The following is a 21,220-nucleotide window of genomic DNA, read 5'->3' as shown; positions in this document are numbered from 1 at the left end:
GAGACAGTACTTTGTGAGATTAAGAAAATCATATTTAAATAAGAATTTCTAAGCATTTTCATTATATCACATTTGATTTTAGGTTAAAACCATCAGAATTACAACTGGTTAAATACATATTGAACACAATGACAGTAAATTTATTTCTCCTTTTAAGATGAAATCCAACCCAGACGCTGACATCAACCAAAGCAATCCAGATATACAAAAAAATCAAGGCAAAGCCAAGTGTTCATCCTTCATGTGTTTATCCATAAGGGCTGAACACATGAGGGAAATTATAATTAAAAAACACACAAGAAGCTAAGAAACCAAATCTATCATTGTTACAATATTAGCTAATTTAATATTAAGAGAAGAGCAATGAAAATATTTATCTTTGCCCTTCACAAAGTTGTGATGCCACATAAAAATAACAGAGTTTTCCCTGCTGCATATCATACCAATAGCAGTGGTTACTTAATGCAAAAACAGAATCATACCAAGTATTTTTGATGGGTTTCTAGTGAAGATATTTTAGTAAACTTGAAAAAAGGACTGTCTAACAAGGAGTTTGTTACAAATGGCTAATTAGCCCTAAAATAAAGGTTAATTTTTTATATATATATATATATATATATATATATATATATATATATATATATATATATATATATATATATATATATATATATATATATATATATATATATATATATATATATATATATATATCCTTGAAGCATTTTAGAGTTTGTCATCCATGTCCAAATAACAAACAGAAATTCCACCTCTGAAAGGTGGTGTTTCAGCTACAAGTTTAACTGCCTGTTTAACTCTTCGGCTACAAGAGTTAAACAGGCAGCACAAAATCAAGGAAACACTTTTTACTTGAGTGTAAATATTTTCAAGGTCTCTGATTATTTGTTATCTTTGAAAGTACAACCTGTTGACTCACTTAGCAGAACAAAAGGTTATTTTACAGAAAAGACAGAATAAACTTTTAATTAATTTTACTCTGGTCTGTATCCTGTAACCCTGGCTGGTAGATCATTTCCATTCAAAGATTTCAATCATTGATTCCATTTCTATTAATAAAGTGAAAATTGTGTCATATAGGAATGAATATCCCTGGAGACGTGAAAGAAGCATCTGTTGAAAGCTGAACCTAAATGTTGTGAAACTTGTCTTCACTTTTATTATCAAACCTAGAGTGTGAAGCTATAATTATCACTCAACAATAAAACACTCACGAGAAACACAAAACCGATTGTATGCCTTATGAACTGTGGAATTGGCCAGGTTCGATGGCGAGCTGAAGAATCAGGTCCAAGAGCCTAAAAGGATTTCACCTGTGGTGTCAAAAGATTTGGTTCCCCCACCAGGCTGGTGGGAGACTTCCTGCAGCCCCTGAACAAAACTGTTCAGGGGCTGCAGGGGTCAGATCAGGCTGACAAAAGTCTGATCTGACTTTTGTCAGCCTAGGAACTGCACCAAGCACTCTAACCAACTCACCTGACCCTGTTGAACCACCCCAGTTCGGGGGGGGGGGGTGCAGGGAGTTTATAAACTGAATGGTGTGGCTTGTTGCCAGAACTACAGAGCTAATTTATGTTTCTTTGATTTGTTTGTTTTCTTTTATTTAATATGGCCATTTGAACGTTGTTTTATCCCTTTCTTATTGTAATGTATATATGTACATAATTATTCACTGAGAATACAAGGCACTGACATCTGCAAACTTCTAGTCTGTCTACTCCTTTATGAGTCATATCTTGACTTCTGAGAACTAGCCCATTGATGACCTTGTTGGTCATGATCTATTTTCAGTTATTTAGAAATATAGTATACTGTTTACACAGATATGCTACACAGGACATGGCAAAACTAAAAAGGTTTGCAAAAAATGGAACTTAAGTTATTTAAATTGCCCATAACTTGTATTGGGAGCCATTTAAATAAATCAATGTTTATGAGAATTTTTTTATTATTGTAGGAGCCATTTATCCTTTTTTGGTGTTTATCGCCACCAGGGGGTGTATTTAATTTTGAGTTCTGAGTGTCTGATGGGGGATGGGTTATTTAAGGTCAACCATGATTCTGTTCAGGTGTTGTTAATAGGTAGAGGCAAACAGTTTTATACTGTGCTTGGTTTGGATGCATGTCAAATTTATGTGGATCTTAAGGAAAACAGTAAGACAATGGACACTGTACTGAAAATAAATGACTTTATTTTATGTCAAACGAAAGATCAGCATCTTGAATCTTAATTGAGCGCACGTAAAACCAATGCCTTTCAACAACAACCACCAGTAGCCTAAAATATAGGATTTTAGCCGCTACAATTATGTAGAACCTTATATTTTTGTAAAGGTGTAGCAGAGATTAAATTAGTGAGACTAAGCAACATTTGAATTTTAGTGTTATTTCTCAATAGTTTCCTCACTGAGAAAACACATTTGATATGCACTAGTCATTTTTGGTCCTGCAGCTTGAATGTGGTTTAAAACGTTTTTAAACCACATTTTACATTACATTTCACTGCAACTTTGCCGACTCCCCCAAAATTGGTCCTAAGAAATTTTCCTGTTTATGCTCCCCCCCACTAATGAGATGGAATTTACGCCCTTGGTTTCAGTGGTTTGTTGGACCCCTTCATTCTCAGCTTTCTTAGAGCTGAGATCACTAGACTCTAGAAATACTCCACAAGAACTGCACTTCTAGATTGTCTTGACATCACCATCTGACCCTCACCACATAAACTCGTACTCTTGCACATCTAATCTTCCTGTTTTTAACATTGACTTTCAAGACAAAAGGTTCACTTGTTTTATATGTCAGACACCCCTTAGGTCTTATAATGAGGCAATCAGAGGAATGCACTTCATCTGTCATTAATTGCAACACTAGACCTGTAATATGAAAGACTAACACAATACAACAGGTTCCATTCATTTTAACATGGATTTATTCCCCAGAAGGCTCCCAAAACAAACATTTCTGATTTTAGTTTTAAGCATATCATTACAACACACATACAGTTGATAGTTTAGGTCTATTACTACAGATTTGGAAGTAACACAGCTACAGGGAAAACCAAACTGCATGTTTTTATAGCCTGACAAAAAAAAATCACTTTCTTTAAAGAAACCTGTCAACATTTATACCATAGCTGATATTAGTAAATAAATAAATTCAATTTGTGACTACAGAAATAGTCCAGACTCAAGATTCACAGTGCATGCTATGTTTATTCATAGAATTATCTAATTATCTCATATTAGGTAGCATTCCAACCACTAAGATCACAACTGAGAAGAATGGAAAAAATGTTGCAAAGCTTCAATCTGGTTGGAAGAATACAGAAAAGTCCAAAGGAAGAAAACAGATCAGCCAACAGGTCAACCACTAGAGGGCCCAGTAAGGCATTCATCCTAGTACTGAACAAATAACATTTTCCTTCATAGTAGTAATAAAACTATTCGGTAACACTTTATTTGAAGGGGGTTGAATAAGACTGTCATGACACTGTCATAAACATGACATAACACCTGTCATGAACATCAATAACTCTTCATAAATAGTTATGACTGTTGTCATAAAGCGTCATTCGGTAAATAATGACACTTTTAATACAAAGTTGAAATTATTCAAAATGTCTTCATTATGACAACTTGTCATAAATCTAGACAAAATGTTTTCGTTATGACAACTTGTCATTAACCTCGCCAAAAATGTCTTCGTTATGACAACTTGTCATTAACCAAGAAATCATGATCTGACATAAATTTGTTATAAAAGTATTACCGATTAAACTTTAAAAATTAGCTTTATGTAAATATTATAAAGCTCTGGCATGTTGTTCAGTCTTAATTTTCTGAAACTACCAAATAAAAGAAACATTAAAGAAATAGTCAAATTAAATTAAAGAAAACCAAATTTCCCCATCCCCTGGCAAACAAATGGAACGGCCCGCTGAGGAGGTTTTGCCAGCCATATATGGATGTCAATTAGCTGGAGCTCTTCAGTGACCCTCCAGCAGCAGCTCCAAAGGAAACTGGTAACTCAAAACAAATAAATTAATTTGTTGCTTTTAACAAAAATATAAAGAACTGACAAATAAAGTTAACTAAATGTGTGCACTGCAAATAGTTAACTAAAAGTTCAGACTAATGAAAATAATTTTTAATAAAAATCTAAACTATTCACTAATTAATGTCTAAATTAATGTAAATGATAAACAAAATGATTACCATTCAGGTCTGTGTGACAGTAGGGTCAGCTGTCACATTCTCCCTCCCTTCAGAAGGGTCATCACACCAATGAGAGAGGTAGTCTGCAGTCACATTCAGCTTACCAGGTATGTGCTGGACTGAAAAGCAGAAGGGTTGCAGAGCAAGAGACCATCTTGTAATGCGACTATTTGTGTCCCTCATACGCTGAAGCCACTGGAGAGCTTTGTGATCTGTCTGGAGGATGAACTCTCTTCCCAGCAGATAATACTTTAGGGAGTCCAGAGCCCATTTTATGGCGAGGGCCTCCTTTTCCACTGTAGAATAATGGACTTCTCTAGGGTGTAGCTTACAACTTATGAAAGCTACAGGCTGTAAAGCCTCATCACCTTGCAGGAGGACTGCACCAATACCCCTTTCTGAGGCATCTGTTTGTAGAATAAAACTTTTGTCAAAGTCAGGACACTTCAGGACAGAACTCTGACCCAGAGCTTGTTGAATGTTATGAAATGCTGCAGTTGTTTTCTCTGTCTACTGGACATTTAGATCCAGTCATATCTGTCAAAGAGACAGCTCTGGCTGAAAAGTTTTTATGAATCTGTGACAGAAACCTGCCATCCCTAGAAATGACCTGCTTTTTGGTTTGAGGCAATGGACAGGATTCAATAGCATGAATCTTGCAAACTTGTGGCTTGAGTTCACCATTTCCAATTATGAAACCCAGGTACTCTGTCTCAGATTGTGCAAAAACACATTTTGCTGGGTTAATGGTCAAACCTGTGCCTTGGAGGAGGCCCAAAATTTCTTGTAAATGCTGAAGATGATCCTCCCATGAGTTACTATGTATGACAATGTCATCAAGATAGCCACAGGCATAGTCATCACATCCACGCAGTACCTGATCCATGAGTCTTTGGAAGGTAGCGGGTGCGCCATGCAATCCAAAGGGCAAAACTGTAAACTGGAAGAGTCCCCAAGGGGTCCGAAAGGCCGTCAACTCCCTGGACTCCTTAGAAAGGGGTACTTGCCAGTAACCTTTGCACAAGTCGATAGTTGTTAGGTACTATTAGAAGCTTTGCCCAATCTATTGACCATGTCATCGATGCGAGGAGTAGGGTAGGAGTCGAACTTTGACAGAATTAAGGTACCTGAAGTCTATACAGAAGCTCATCGTTCCATCTTTCTTCGGCACCAAGACGACAGGATTACACCACTCACTTTTTGAAGATTCAATAATCCCAAGGGACTGCATCAATTCCATCTCTCTCTTCAGGGCACTGAGAAGGCGTTCTGGAATCCTGTAGCTCAGACGTTTAACTTTAGCATCACTTTTCAACACAATCTCGTGTTCAAGAATGTCTGTACGACCTGGATATTCTTTAAATATCTGAGGATCTAATCTGAAGTTGTTGTTCACTTGACAGATGTTTCAGGTCAAGCTCCATGGGTGTTGATGAGGGCAGGAACTGACCATCAACTGCTTCCTCCTCTTCCACAGCTCCAATCAGCATGACTTCTGCCCCCGTTTTAGGTCGCTCTGTCCACTCCTTAAGGAGGTTCACATGCAGCACTTTGGTGGAATGTGGTCATCCCACTTTAACAACTTGGTAGGTGGTAGGTCCAAGCTGTTTTGCTACCTCAAATGGCCCCTGCCACTTGGCCAAAAGCTTGCTCTCACTGAGTGGTAGCATAACCAGAACCTTCTGGCCTGGAACAAAGGTCCTCTGCCGGGCTGACTTGTTGTACCAAGCCTTCTGGTACTTTTGGGCTTCTGCCATGTGCTGCTGGGCCAAAGCTGTCATCTTTTGTAGCCTCTCCCTCATCTGCATAACATAGGAAATAACATTAACAGGCTCTTCCCTCCCCTCTTCTCCAGCTCAGGTCGCCTTTAGTAGCGCCAGAGGTCCCCTCACCTCATGACCATATAAAAGTTCAAAAGGAGAGAACCCGGTGGAGGCCTGTGGTACTTCCCTGTAGCGAAGAGGAGATAAGGAAACCATTGATCCCAATCGGAGCCAGTTTCATCCACAAACTTACACAGCATCTGCTTGAGCGTTTGGTTGAATCTCTCCGTGAGCCCGTCTGTCTGTGGATAAGGGGTAGTTTGAGCACCCTTAATCCCCAGCAGCTGATATACCTGCTTTAGGAGAGTAGACATGAAGTTAGTGCCTTGATCTGACACAATTTCACAGGGAAATTCAACCTTTGAAAAAAAAATGCACCAAGGAGAAAGCCACAGCTCTTGCTTTAATTGTCTTTAATGGAAACACTTCTGGGTACTTGGTTGCATAGTCTGTTATCACCAGCATATATCTGTGTCCAGATTTGCTTCTTTCAAGTGGACCCACAATGTCCATACCCAAGCGCTCAAAAGGTGTGTCAATTAGGGGAAGAGGTTGCAGTGGAGCTCTAGAAGGGAACTTATTAGAGGTTAATTGGCACTGAGGGCAGGTCCTACAGAGCTGTGCAACATCAGTCCGTAATCCAGGCCAGTAGAAATGGCGCTTGATGCGAGCCAAGGTCTTGTGGCTCCAGGTGGCCAGCCCAGGGAATTGAGTGGCCCAAAATAAGCACCATCTCTCTTGCTTCCTTAGGGATCACAAGTTGCTTAAATGCCCCCTGTTGGCAGTAAAGGATATTTTTCTGTAGAACAAACTCTTCAGCACCATCTCTGTGGTCACCTTTCTGAGGTTCTTTGGCTTTCAGGAAAAGAGCAGCCAGACTAGAGTCATCACGCTGGATTTGAGCCATATTTAAAGGCACCTTAAAACTCTGTGGCAGATCCTGAACCCTTTCTGTAGATGTAACAGGTGTATGCAGAAACTTTTCCTGTCTCTTTTGTCGACATGATTTTCTAGATTTTCCAGGCTGCACGTCTAAGTCTGCATCATAAAAAGGCAGCACACTCAGAGTTAGAGGAGACTCCTCTGGCTGTTTTGCTTGAGAACGAGTCACTACATTGCAGTTCTGTGGTTTATGTAGCAAATCAAACAAAACGGGTAAATCACTACCTACTACTACTGGAAAAGGAAGATTTTCTGCAACACCAACATTCAGTAGGTATAGTTGTCCTTGCACTTCAATATAAATATCCGCTGTGGGGTATGGCCTTTCATCACCATGCACACATCAGATAGGGATTGTGTCAGATGCACAAATTATATTAGATGGAATCAGCTCTCTTTCAACAAGAGTCTGAACACTCCCGGTATCAATTAAGGCCTTCACACTTTTCCCATTAACATTAACATCACTCAGTTTCACCGACTGTCCAACACTGATGCAATTGTCACTTTTAAGTGGGACAACACACAGCTGAATGAGTTTGGGAGGGTTTTTTGGACAGATGGGTTTTGTATGGCCTTCCTGACCACACAAATAACAAACGGGCACTTTATTATATTGCTTACTGACTGATTTTCCCTTAGGAAGGCCTTACCCACAGCAGATACACCCTTTTGGTGGTGTTGTACAGGTGCAGCTCTGCGTGTGTCTTTAGCTGCCTTCCAAGAGGAGTAACTCCATGGTTGTCCTTTCCGTCTTGCAGCCACAAACACCTCAGTTAGTGAAGCAGCTTTGGAAGCTGTTGGAGGATCATGTTCCCGGACCCAAACCTGAAGCTCAAGAGACAGCATATGGAGATTTTGCTCCAAAACAATAGCTTCACCAATGGCTTTCACCGTTTTACCTCTAGGTTGGATCCATTTTTCATACAACTCTTTTAACCTTACATACAGCTCCTTGGGAGTTTCTCCAGGCTCCACTTCTGTAGAACGAAATCTCTGGCGATAGGTTTCTGGATTAATGTCATATTTCTTAAGAATTGCCTCTTTAACAGATGTATAATCATCCACTTCATCAATGTCCATATGCACATAAGCACTTCTGGCTTTTCCAGTGAGCAATGGAACCAGACGGAAGACCCAGTCATTCTCTGGCCAGTTACATGAAACTGCAATCCTCTCAAAAGTAATTAAAAAATGTTCAATATCATCAGTTTCTGTTAATTTTTCTGATTTAGGCTCCAAGAAGGAACGAAACTGACCTGAAGTGGAGATGACTTTGCAGCAGATGTTTATCCTGTGGTTCTTGTTCATCTGAATCAGAGTTTTCCAGCTTAGCAGGTTCAGGTGTTGGAGAAGTTTGGGCCTGCACTTCTGATTGCAAAAGACTAAATTGGTGCTGGAGAGACCTGAACCGTTGATCTTGGCGAGCTGCTTCCTCTCTCATTGTTCTATTCTGTTCCTCCTGCTGGCTCATGTGGGCACGAAGAATACTGACAAGATCTGTATATGTTGGTTCTTTCACCTCTTCACCCTCAGTGCCTACATGTCCTCCAGATGCTCCTGCTTCAGTGCAATCAGCCTGCTCATCCAGGTCTGCTGTTCCTTGAGACTCCACCAAATTGCCTCGTTTACTCCTTCCTCCACGCTGCATGTTTCAATCAGGGTTGGTAATGGGGAGGGGGGAAAAAAACTTTGTACTCCTGGCTGGTAAGATCCCACTTCTGACACCAACTGTGAGGGTTCTCACATTAACCAGCCAGAGAGATGCTGAATGGAATTCAAAAAATAATCTTAATTTATTACAAAAAAGTTCAAAAATAATCAAACAATGAAGAATTGGGCCCAAAACTGAGGTCAACATAACAAACTACAACTCAGGTGGTAACACAAAGAACTCAAGCACAAAACTGACCTAACTAACAAGACATGAGGGGAACTTAAATAGTGGCTGATCAGACCACTGCTGACACACAAGGGGTAATTTAAACATACAAAAACTTAAACAAATACAATACCAAATCTTTAAATTAAACAAACATTAGACTGAAACTACTAAATAGAAGAAACATTAAAGAAATAGTCAAATTAAATTAAAGAAAACCAAATTTCCCTGTCCCCTGGCAAACAAATGGAACGGCCCACTGAGGAGGTTTTGCCAGCCATATATGGATGTCAATTAGCTGGAGTTTTTCTGTGACCCTCCAGCAGCAGCTCCAAAGGAAACTGGTAACTCAAAACAAATAAATTAATTTGTTGCTTTTAACAAAAATATAAAGAACTGACAAATAAGTTAACTAAATGTGTGCACTGCAAATAGTTAACTAAAAGGTCAGACTAATGAAAATAATTTTTAATAAAAATCTAAACTATTCACTAATTAATGTCTAAATTAATGTAAAGGATAAACAAACAAAATGATTACCATTCAGGTCTGTGTGACAGTAGGGTCAGCTGTCACACGGCCAGACCTCCTGTTTAAAAAGAAGCCGAAGTTTGATACCTAATACATATGAGGTATATGTATTAGGTATGTATTTACATTTTCTTTGAGAAAATAACATTGACTATGTTCTCTTTCTCTGTAATGTTAACTATAAGCCATTCAAGCCAATCCTACCTTGCTGTAAGTTAATGTTAGCTAAAATTATTAAACACAATTACTGTAACGTTAGCCCTTAATATTAAATATATTTTAAAGACAGGCAAATTGTTTTTTCCCCCTCCAATTTTAACCTAGAAAATTAAAAGCTAATATATTAGTCAAAGTTATCCTTCATGTGCATTATTTAGCGACTTGGCTGATGTGACACAGTGCTTGTGTTCTTTGCTTTGGCAAGTTTAGCCACATGAAGACCCAGGCTAGCCTAAGGACACATGGTGGGGAGGACAAAGTTGGCTAATGAAGTCATGCTACGAGTGTGGAGGATGAAAATAAGGACCAGCCACCAGAGAAAGAAGTTCCTATTTGACCAAAGAGAAAGAAGCAGATGAAATATTCCCTAAGAAAATTAGGTAAGTCGTTTTTGTGTTAATATTTTCACCATGTGAAGTGGGGTGGGACAGCCAGGTAAGTGGGAAATGGGGAGCAGGAATCAGCATTCACCAGCTGAGTTCGGTTACGTTTTAGGCAACTAAAACTGATGTTAAATCTATTTATTTATTAATAAGCTTTTTGCAAACAACCCTTAAGTTAGAATATCTGGTTAGAAATAATTTAGAATGCTCATTAAGTAAAAAGATGCATTCATGTGCCTAAAACTATATGTTAAATGATGCATTCGAATAACTGACAGTCTGTCTGAACTTCTGCCAGACAAATATTTGATCAGAATAATTTTGTTCAGCTTATTATTCCACTTGTATTAAGAAATAATTGTATTGCACTTTATAACAACCAGTCATGTTAAATAGGCATTTGTCTGCCAGTCTACCATTCTGACAGTGTGCAGCAAGGGACATTTTTGAAATGGTATTTAAATAAATGCTGAAATATGATGACGTTGTTTTTTGTTTTTGTTCTTTTTTTAAGTGACCACAATGAATTGAGTCATCACCGAGTATGAGAATGTCCAGAAGAGATTCACCAAGTTTGAATTCATGAAAAGGCTTTCGCCATGATTAACTATTGCAAGAACAGCTGTAATTCCTGAGCATTTCTGGACACCTTCAAAGAGCTGCTGCCAGGAAATGAAGACAAGAAGAAGATCTCCTGTTTTCAGAGCATTACAGGAAGACTATTATGAAGGAGATGGCTGACATAATCAAAGCAAAAAATGTTACTGTTGAAAGAACCTATTTTCTTAAGTTAAAGAATAAGTAATTCTGTTTTAGTTTTTCAATCAGTATTTCAGAGTAACAATATACTGACCAGACGTTAAACCCTCTGTTATCTTAGAACAAGTTATCTTTTGTTTTATTCCAATGTACAAAGGGTTTGTTCTACAGTTATGATGGTAGTTATAAGTAGTCCAGTGTGTTTCACTTCATTTGAGGTAACACTTAATATCAATAACTCTGTTAGCATTGCATTTGACACTGTAATACTAAATTACATCTTTATAATTGTTGCTACTAGTTTCACTTTACTTGAGGTAAAAGTTAATATTAATGACACTGTAATGACACTTAATGACTTTGTCATAACTGTTGTAACTTGTTTCACTTTACTTGAGGTAATAGTTAATATTAATGACATTGTAATGACACTTATTGACGTCTTCATAACTGTTATTTATTTCACTTTACTTGAGGTAACAGTTAATATTAAAGACACTGTAATAACACTTAATGACATATTCATAACTGGTGCTACTTGTTCCACTTTAGTTGATGTAAAAGAAATTGTTAATGAGTCTGTTATTAAATCATTTGACCGTGTAATAAAGCTTAGTGAAATCTTTATTGCTTGTCCTACTTGTTTTGCTTTATTTCAGGGAGTGGAAATATTAATCATTGTTTTGTTAAAGCTTTTGCTAGTGTAATAATTAAATCACTATGACTACTATTATTACAAATTTATGTTAGATCATGATTTTCTTGGTTAATGACAAATTGTCATAACGAAGACATTTTGTCTAGAATAATGTCAAGTTGTCATAACGAAGACATTTTGAATAATGTCAACTTTGTACTAAAAGTGTCATTATTTACCGAATGACGCTTTATGACAACAGTCATAACTATTCATGAAGACTTATTGATGTTCATGACAGGTGGTATGTCATGTTTATGACAGTGTCATGACAGTCTTACTCAACCCCCTTCAAATAAAGTGTTACCGACTATTCATTACACCTTTACCCCCTATGTACTTAAATACACATATAAATATATTAAACTTGCCAACAGTGAAACATTCAGGAGTGAAATCTGACTGGATGCCAGTGAGCCACATGCAGAGCAGCAGCAGGTAGGAATGGATCTGTGGCTTCATGGGAGAAACAACAGCTACATGTTGTAAAGCAGTCAGTCTGGACCAGGGGTCTCCAGGCCTCGAGGGTCAATGTCTCTGAGTCAAATGATGAGGTCATCAGCAGGACCCTGGAGAACTTAACTATATACTGAGGAGGCATTTCAATATATTGATTCAGATGTTGGACCAGGGACACATCTAAAAGATGAGGACACTAACCCTCAAAGCCTGGGTTTGAGGTGCTCTGGTCTTAATGACATCTAAATGTCTGAAGGTGACTGCAGCTCACCAGGCCACATCAAGCAGCAGCCTTCCATGTTGGCAAAAGGCCCTCAATGAATGGATGCCTTTATATGATCACATCACTTTGTAGCTGATACATTTGCACACCCCACTGCCTGACCCCATGCAAGCCACAATGTGACCCCTTCAGTATTCCAGACCCAACTTGTGCAGTCTAGCACTGAGGACGTCCTCCAGGGCTGCCAACCTTCGGACAATTAGATGGAACACTGTCGCCCCCTGGTGGAGGTCTGGGGACAGGCCATTCTAGCAAATCAAATCATTTATGCATCACTGGTCTGCATGTGGGTTTGCACTGGTGCAGAAATGAAAAAATAAAAGAAAAAGGTGTGTTTGTTACTGTGTTTCTGTTGAAGAAATACGGTAGAATAAAGCTAAGAAAGTGTTTTGTGTAAAATAGCAATATAACACTAATGTAAACCCAAATAGTCATCTGCTGATTTCATTTTTTGGCTACATGCTTTATGTCATGCTGGTGGCCTCTCAGGATTCAGATTATTCTCTGGACTGATTGCACTTTTCTGGCCAATCACCGATCTTTTAAAAAGCCTAACCTGCCAATTCTTATTTCAGCCGATCCCAATGTTTGTCTGAATTGCTGCTAAATACAGCAAGAAAGATGCTGATTTAACTGTAAATGTGCAGACAGGGCAGGTCTTTCAGTCAAACCTTTCTCACAGGAGAACTGATGACAGTGGTTGATTTTTAGACCTTTGTTGAGGTAGATAAGATCAGTGGATAAAATCAGCATTCACATGTAAAAATTGGCCAATCACTGATCTCCCAAAATTAAGGAAATCAGCACTGATAAATCAGTGCACCCCTAATTCCAGCGCAAAGTGAGACAAATGGAAAAAGAGAAAGACTTTGCTGTGATATTGAGCAACTAAACTGTGGACTGTTGGCACCAAGATGCTAAGCTCGGAGGCCTCGCTTGTATCAATGGTTCTGGGGGTTTGGAGACCGCCTGGTGCTGATTTGTTGCTGGGAAATAATATTAGCTAAAGCCTGGACGGCCTTGCTGATTCCAAGGACTGTTTGCACAGCCAGGACTGATTTGAGTTATTTTATTGATTTTTTTATTGATATTTCCAACAAATTTAAATCCTTGAATTTTGTTTTTAATACATCACAAATGTTGCATTGTCTTTAATTGCATAGCAAACAGGACCACACCTACCCGGTGCCAAATCTGGTCAACCCAATTTTAAAATTTTACAATTTTATTAAATCAATTGACTCCAATTCAGTTGTTTTTTCCAACTGAATCCAAAACAATTTGTATGCTGCACTTCTTCCATTTTGTTTTAGGGTTTGTTAAAGATGAATACTTGATGATTTTGGCCCATGTGACAAAGATTTGTCACATGGGGCAAAATCATTGCACACTGGTGTGAGAAACACCAGTGTGTTATCTAAACAGTTCACAGAGATAGGATGGAAATCCAGATACAAAAAAGCATCAAATAAAACATCCTTATGGTATTTGATAAGACCTGTTTATGACTTCATGTGACATTTCTTGTGCAAGACTTTGTTGAACCAACTTTTCATTTTTGTAAAAATCATAAGAATTTTGATTTATTGTCATTTAATGTTTAAAGCCCCCAAACGTTTTACTAATTTCTCCACTGTTTTTTTCAATGAAGATAAACAAAAAAAATTAAAATGATTAGATCCAGTTACTGTGTGCCGTCTAGTGATACAAATCATGCTCCTTTATTAACCTTTTTACATTTTCCAGACAGTTGAGTTTTTTCATTGGGGGCAGGATAACAAGTTTTTTTTTTATCTTGTGAGTTTATTTTTATTAATTTATGCAGCCCGTTGAGCTGCTTTTAGTATGAAGGGTGCTTTATTGATTGATTGGTTGGTTGATTGATTCTGTCAGGGACCAGGCAGTACAAAACGCAGAACACAGGTTCTGCGTTTTGAAACGCAGGTGAAATATGGATCTCACCCTGTGTGGCTTGCCATCACAGATTCTATGACTAGTGTCCTATGACAAATGTTTTTCAATAATATTTTGCTTGTGGGGCTGTGACTGCTGATACAGTTACCTAAGAAAGAAATAACAAATAGGTTGTATCATTCTTACAATAGGACAATTAAATATTGTGATAAAACTTGAAATCCATAAGGCCCAGCCTACACCGTTGGAATCCAAAGGTTGTTCAATAAAGTTAACATCATCCAGGTTTATGCAACATGCTTGCTGCAGCCCTTTAGGGTCCTCTTGTCATAAAGCCTGGTATTTTCAAAGGGTTTTGTGGTAACTTGGCAGGTTAAGGTTCCAGTGAGGCAGTTAGCAGGAATCCTCCAATTACTGAACATTATTTCTGCTGCAGGCTGCAGTTAAAACTAAAATCAGCACATGAGCTCAGATCCTGTTCTTCCAGAAACAGGATCTGAGCTGGTGAAATGATCTGGACGCGTTTGCCATTCAACACTCAGATCAACTCCTGCATTAAATCTTTAGGATCTTGTCTACAACAAAAAACATGTCTGGAGTGTCAGCAGCAGACAGATCTGCAGAGGACCTGGGACAGCTTTGGCTCAAACCCAAACCTTACATGGGTTTTGTTCATGAATAAAACATCTTCATTAAAAAAAGATCATTAAAAAAGATCCCTGAGATTTTCAGCACTAATCTTTGGTGTTTCTTCCAGCTCCTGACAGAACAAACTGAGCAGCAGGTAAAGCGCCCCACTGCACCGGCAGAGAGCCTCTGGCTGTAGGCGATGTGTCATCCCTACCGCTCACAGTCAGAGCTAGCTAGCATCGCTCTTTCCTGCCACTTACAGGTTGCTTTGAGTCTTCTAAGAACCAACCCTTATCTGACTCAGAGCTCAGAGTCCATTCAGTGATAACTAACATCACAGCTGACAGGTTCAGCTGCCTCCAGCATTGCAGCTGTAAAACCTGCTGGTGTAGCTCCAAAGAATTGCTGGTGAAGGAAAACAGAAGAGAGTGATGCTGACAAGGAAAGTTCGTTTTAGTCGCAGAGACCGGAAGCAGGAGAGAATTGTTCTCAGTTTAAAGCAGCTGGCCTCCTATTGGCTGCTGGATAAGAATGATTGTAAAAGCCCCAGGAAGTGTCCTCATCAGTGTCCTTCAGAGAGCTGGAGGACTCAGTGTTTCATTCTGTAGTAAACAAATGTTGCTACTACAACAATTGAAGCAACTATGGCTGCGTTCCTCCATGGAAAGCTTTGGATGACACCAACCTGGAAGCATCAGAAGGAAGCAGGTTAAAGGCTCTGGCCTATTAAAGCAACGCTGATGATGTCAGAGGCAGCAGCCACTCACCCATCCCCCCTGCTGCACCAGCCAGGGGTACAGCAACTCCCTGATGACCTGCAGGACCCAGCTGATCACCATCCTGACGTTCTCCAGATGGTTGGTGGTGAGGGCCTGGAAAAGAAACAGCTGAATGGGTCAGAGCAGGCTTTGTGTTTCTGTCTGACCTATACAACAAATACAGTGTTGGGAGTTTTGTTATGAATGAGACTTGGCTTTAAATTCCTGTAATATTTATAACTGGTTTTCCCACCCTGAGAGCGTCTTGCTGGAGGGTTCACATCTCAGGAGCGGCTGACAAAACAGCAACTAAACAAAAGCTAAATAACAATGGGAACACTCTTATCCTTTTTGTGCAACATGGGGATGACAAAATACAGACAAATATTCTTTCTGAATCGTTAATTGACATCTCTGCTGCTAACCGCTGCCTCCTTGTGGAGAATATGAACTAAACTACTGTATTCATGTGTCCCGATGTGAACATTTAACCAAGATTGAGATCTGTTATTAATGTTGCTGTTTTGGCTGTTAACTGATATTGTATACATTTATTTCACTATCCTTTTGACACCTTGAAAAAAAAAATATAACCACACCACTGACTTCACCACTGCTGCAATGCTTTAGCTAAACTCTCACAATCCTTTGCTGCATCACTGTCACATGGCCATCCTCTTCTTCTCACCTCCAGAAACCCACAGCAACCAGAAAAAAATAAATATCAGTTGTTAATATCAGTCCAGTTTTATCTATCGAACTGACTGACATGTTAAAAACGACTGACGTTAGCCGATATCTGTTAGTCCAGCAATATCCTGCATCCTAGTAATTTTTGGAATAGCTTCACTTATATATCCTAAATATATTATCTAACAAATCTCCCCTATCATGGGCCTTTAATCAGACTTTTCCCTGAATTCTGAGAAAATCTCAGTCAGATTGTGTTAGCCATTAATCAGACACAGAAATGAATGGACTAGATCAGTTACCCTGTATATGAGTCTGTAAGCCAGATGAAAGAGCGCCACCACCCGGCCCCAGTTAATGCCATCAATAAAGATGCTCCTGGCCACCATCATGAAGACTTCCTTCGCACAGTTTCCCTGAACCTGGTTGATCAGTCTAGAAGGGGGAAAAATTCAGAGAAAAACAGGATTATTAGGTATGGCAAACAGCACAGAACAATCTGCACACTGAAATACACACACACACGTTTGCGTGGCTATCTTTGTGGGGACTTTCCATTTACTTCCATTCATTTCTACAGCCTAAACCTTACCTTTACCCTTTTCCTAACCCTTACCATCACATACCTAACCCATACTCTAACGAAAACTCAATTCACACCTTAGTCCTAACTCTAACCCCTGACCCAAAAACAGGGTTTCCCCTTGTGGGGACCAGGCTTCGGTCCCCACAAGGAGCAATTGTAGTATGTGTCAGGAAAATCATCCCCACAAGGTATTGCAAACAAACGCACAAGCACGCACACACACATGCACACGCGTGCGTGCGCACACGCACACACACAAAATCATCCGTCAATGCAGGGCAAGATTGCAGGAAAAATCTGAACATAGTACAATAACCAGGGAATCAACCTTGCATCATTTTATTTAATCTAAAAACGTAAGTGTACGTTTTCCACCTTCTTTTTATATGTCTTAAGGGAATTAGAAACGCTTTGGAAAAAAATTCTGACTTAAAGAATAATAATTCAGGCATGAAATGTGGATGTAGGCACAGCTGCCCTGGGGCAGAAGCACAGAAGGAACACAGTCATACAATCAGCGCCACCAGCAGGCATAGCGTGTGAAGTGTCTTGCCCTCGGACACAATGCCGGAGGCGGGTAGAGTGGGGGTTCGAAAAGGCAACTTTCCTAGTGGCCACTGCCACTGGCAGCATCAATTCTCATTGAAATGCCTCTATATACTTTAAGAAACAAAAAGTAGATTCAACACAGTTCTACAGATAGGTTCAAAGTCAGCTATGTTCATTTAGATTTCATAAGAGTTAAATTTTTTTTGAGGCATGAGCAAAAAGACAACATACACTCATATTCAGTAAATTGTCCTAAGTGTTCAGATGAGATATTTGTTCTTTCTTTAGACACCTTCATTTAAAAACCATCTGATATTTAAATAGGTTTGAGTTTTGTAACACTGAAGTGTGATAAACATGCAAAAAATATAAAATAAGAAAGGGAGAAAACACTTTTTCACAGCACTGTACGCATTAGATTTAAATGTCTTTATGATTAGACTGACTTGACTAAATGTTTCTTTAGATAAATTAGATCTGCTTCGTAAAGTGCCTTTAGACATTAGTTGTTGTCAATCAGTGCTATCTATACAGATGCAATAAATTGGTTCTGTACTCAGTGCAGTGTAATGCTTACCGCTGGAACTCTACATTTCTGTTCAGTTCGTCTGCTATTTTCAGCAGCTGATCCACCACTTCTTTAACTTCTGGGTCATCTTGTTCATGTGGCCTTCCTCCCAGATCCACAGAGTCGACATGGCGACCAGGATCCTCCGTGCTTATACGCTCTATCACGTACCTGGAACACATACCACTCATCAGCAAACAGGGTCAACACACAGGCTCAGGCAATTTATGCAAATAAACTGTCTATCAAATTCAAGTTGGGACTTGCTGCTTAAAACCTGAATATATTGTCGAGTTAGTGTGAATGAAGTGGATGTGGATAAAGCTGAAGAGCGAGAAAATAAAATGTAGGGTTCAATTTACATTTTAAACTAAACTCTACTCAGAGGCATCTTCGACAAACAGCCAGAGCAGGAAGAAACAAGTCAGACCAGTGAGTATTTATAGACGCCATGTTCCTGAGAGAGCCGTCATAACGTCTGCTTCTACAGCAGAAACCTCCTAAGGAACCATATGAGTCTTCCTCCCTCTGCCGGAACCAGAACCACATCAGGCAGAAACACTAACAAATAGGAGGAAAAACATCAGGCTATCCAGCTGAAGCTTTAGATATTTATGAACTGAGGAGATAATTTGGTAACTGAGTTTGGTTCTGGTTCTGTTCTGTACATTTGTTAGCAGCCTTTTGTGACTTGGCTTCTAGAGCCAACAGTGGAAACACACCCAGAAAAAGCTTAGGAGATTAAATTTTCCTGGGAATAAAAACAAACATTCAGGAAGCCATTGTTGAAGCATGCATAGAATGAGACTCACCCTCTGAGCACCACCACGCCCTGCTCCAAGATGGGGTCGTCAAAGACATCTGAAAGAATCATGCCAATAATCATTAAAATGGAAAGAATTTAATAATTCCAGCCCTCATCACATTACATCTAGATGCTCTGGGTTTAAAGCCAAAAAAGGTGGCACAAATTATATTTGTCTGCTGAATGTTCCACAAATTAATTGTGCAGGCAAAATATGTCTGAGTGGGATAGATTAGTGAAGCCACACTGACAATATTTTGCATTAAAAACAAAATTAAAAACAAAGTGATTAAACTCCTATACCCAAAGTGACAAATTCATTTTTTCCAACAGCAATTTAGAACTCCTCAGACCTTTTGGCTTTCACGTCAATTTCTACATAGTTTCCCACAAATAACTTCATGGATCTGAAGTGTGACTCGACTTAAATATTTTGCCTATCTTCTTTGACTTTATTGCCTTTTTGGGTTGTGGATTAGAAAGAGGACACAAATTATCTGCCCGTTGGACGGCCTGTTAGGAAAAAAACATTGCTCAGAGCTGCTTAATATTGCACTTGGGGCAGATGTGGCAGAAATCTAGAATTCATATTTCATTTTTTGGCAGATTTGATCTAGACCCGGACCAGATCAGAGCCAAAGAGCCAGGTATCAGGCAGGCTCATGATCCCAGCTAAACCCTCAGGTGACTGCGGATCTGGAGCCAGATCTGAATGCTACAGGTTTTGTCTCTGCCTCTGTCTGTACATAGACACACAGAGAGAGAGACGTCAGTCACAGCTTGTCAGTTTTGGGTGCAGCTTCTGTACATGTCTGCTGGGACCAGCTGGCAGGGAGGGCCAATCGGCAATGACCCCAGGTCCCATCCTGTTCTGGTACCAGTGGTCATGGACCAGTGGTCATGGTCAACGACCAAAGCTAGGGTCTTTCCTGTGGCTGCTGCATTTCTTCTTTTGTTGAGTGTCGTCTCTTCTACCAGAACCAGGGACTTAAAATGTTCAACAACCGGATAAAGAAGACTGGTTCAGTTCTGAAGAAGACTGTGGAACCTCAGAAATGATGGTGCAAAGAACAATTAATTCTTCATAAAAATCAAGAACATTATGGACACCCCCCCCCCCCGAGTATCCTCTTCATAAACTGGTTGACAACAAGAGTGCCACTGCCTTCAGTCAGATGCTTCACTGTAATACAGACTGCTACAGCAAACCCTTGTTGTAGGTTCAATCTTTTCCTCCATCTTTTTTAGCCTCATTCAACTGCTTGCATGCACACGCTGCAGCTAACCTTGGCAGTCACACATAAATAGACTGAAACTTATTAGACGGGTAGGGAGGGTACAGATTGCAGAGAAGAATAAAAGGCTAAACTCACTACAATCTTTGCCTCACTTGGTTCCATCCATAAGGTGAGCTGAGTGTGGCCCAGCGCTGGATGGTGAAAGTAACTCTCTGTATCTGTTCCATTTGTATGACATGTATGGCTTGTAACATTTGATCATTTTTTGGCATTAAAGCCTGTTATCATATATAACCAAATCTCATTATTTCTCAAGGTAATTTACACTGAGGGGTTCTGGTCTTTTCCTGAAACTGGTTAACGGACCTGATGGAGCACAGAGGCAAAAATGAATGAACTCCAACACCCTTCCTGCCCACAGCCATCAGTATCTACAACTCTTTGAAAGAACTTATGAGTTACAACATTTAATTTCTCTTTGGGCTCAATAAAATAGTAGAACACATTGTTCATAATATTCCGACCCCCATATTTTTCCTATAATCTGCCCTTTTCCTCCACAAGTATCATAAGGGCGTTCAAGTCAATAATTTGCCTGTTAGTATCTATTCTTAAGCATGTCGGGTTAAAGCTCCAGAACTGCTGCCAGTGTGAATACTTTCTGTAACAACCCCGTAAAAAGCGACTCACTGAAGGCCTGAAACACTCCAGATAAGGAAGTTAAGGACAAGTTGGTTAACTAAAGCCCGAAACAAAACATAGAGAAAAAACAGACAGCTGAAGATTATTAGAGGACATTCAATCTGTGTGTTTAGTTCCGTATGAGGTTAAGTAACCTCAGGCCGCTGTCTCTCCTGGATGAATCAGACATGGCTCCACATACCTCCTCCTCCCTCAGCGCCTTGCATTTCCAGCTCGTCTTCTAGTTCCGAGTCCCCTCGGTCGTCCGCCATGACTCCAAACTCTTCTTTCGGCTCTAACTGGGTTTTAGACGCTTAGTATACAGCTTAGGACCGAACCTGGGGGGAATAATCCACTTTAGTCTGTGTAAACACACTATGTTGAATGTTTTACTTTCCCTCTTTCCACGGAAGTAATGCGGAAGCACCGGGTCAGCGGAACCACGCCTCCCTTATCCACGAACCAGTTCAGTTCGGGTGTGAGCCCGCCAGGCAAAAACCCGCTGGTCAGAGCAAACCGGTTTTAGTGTTATAATTAAACAAAGAGTTTATGAGAGCTAAAGTTATGTCTCGACTGAACAATTAATGTAGC

General features: G+C 39.6%; 1 protein-coding gene across 1 annotated transcript; it reads right to left on the bottom strand.

Moving 5' to 3' along the window:
* Positions 1 to 8,769: 8,769 nt before the first annotated feature.
* On the bottom strand, positions 8,770 to 21,077 carry LOC148160057 (apoptosis regulator BAX). Its single transcript, XM_088004005.1, has 6 exons — positions 20,832 to 21,077; positions 18,718 to 18,766; positions 17,915 to 18,076; positions 16,505 to 16,637; positions 15,522 to 15,626; positions 8,770 to 15,439 (listed from the first exon to the last, which is right to left on the bottom strand). The coding sequence occupies exons 1-6, from the start codon at positions 20,899 to 20,901 to the stop codon at positions 15,344 to 15,346; spliced, it is 615 nt and encodes a 204-aa protein (XP_087860131.1). The 5' UTR covers positions 20,902 to 21,077; the 3' UTR covers positions 8,770 to 15,343.
* Positions 21,078 to 21,220: the final 143 nt, after the last annotated feature.

This window comes from Poecilia mexicana, unplaced genomic scaffold (genome assembly GCF_051168715.1).
Source record: "Poecilia mexicana isolate PSO_F unplaced genomic scaffold, ASM5116871v1 scaffold_3, whole genome shotgun sequence".
In the NCBI taxonomy this organism is placed as follows: Eukaryota; Metazoa; Chordata; class Actinopteri; order Cyprinodontiformes; family Poeciliidae; genus Poecilia; species Poecilia mexicana.
This window is presented reverse-complemented; position numbering and strand designations above follow the sequence as displayed.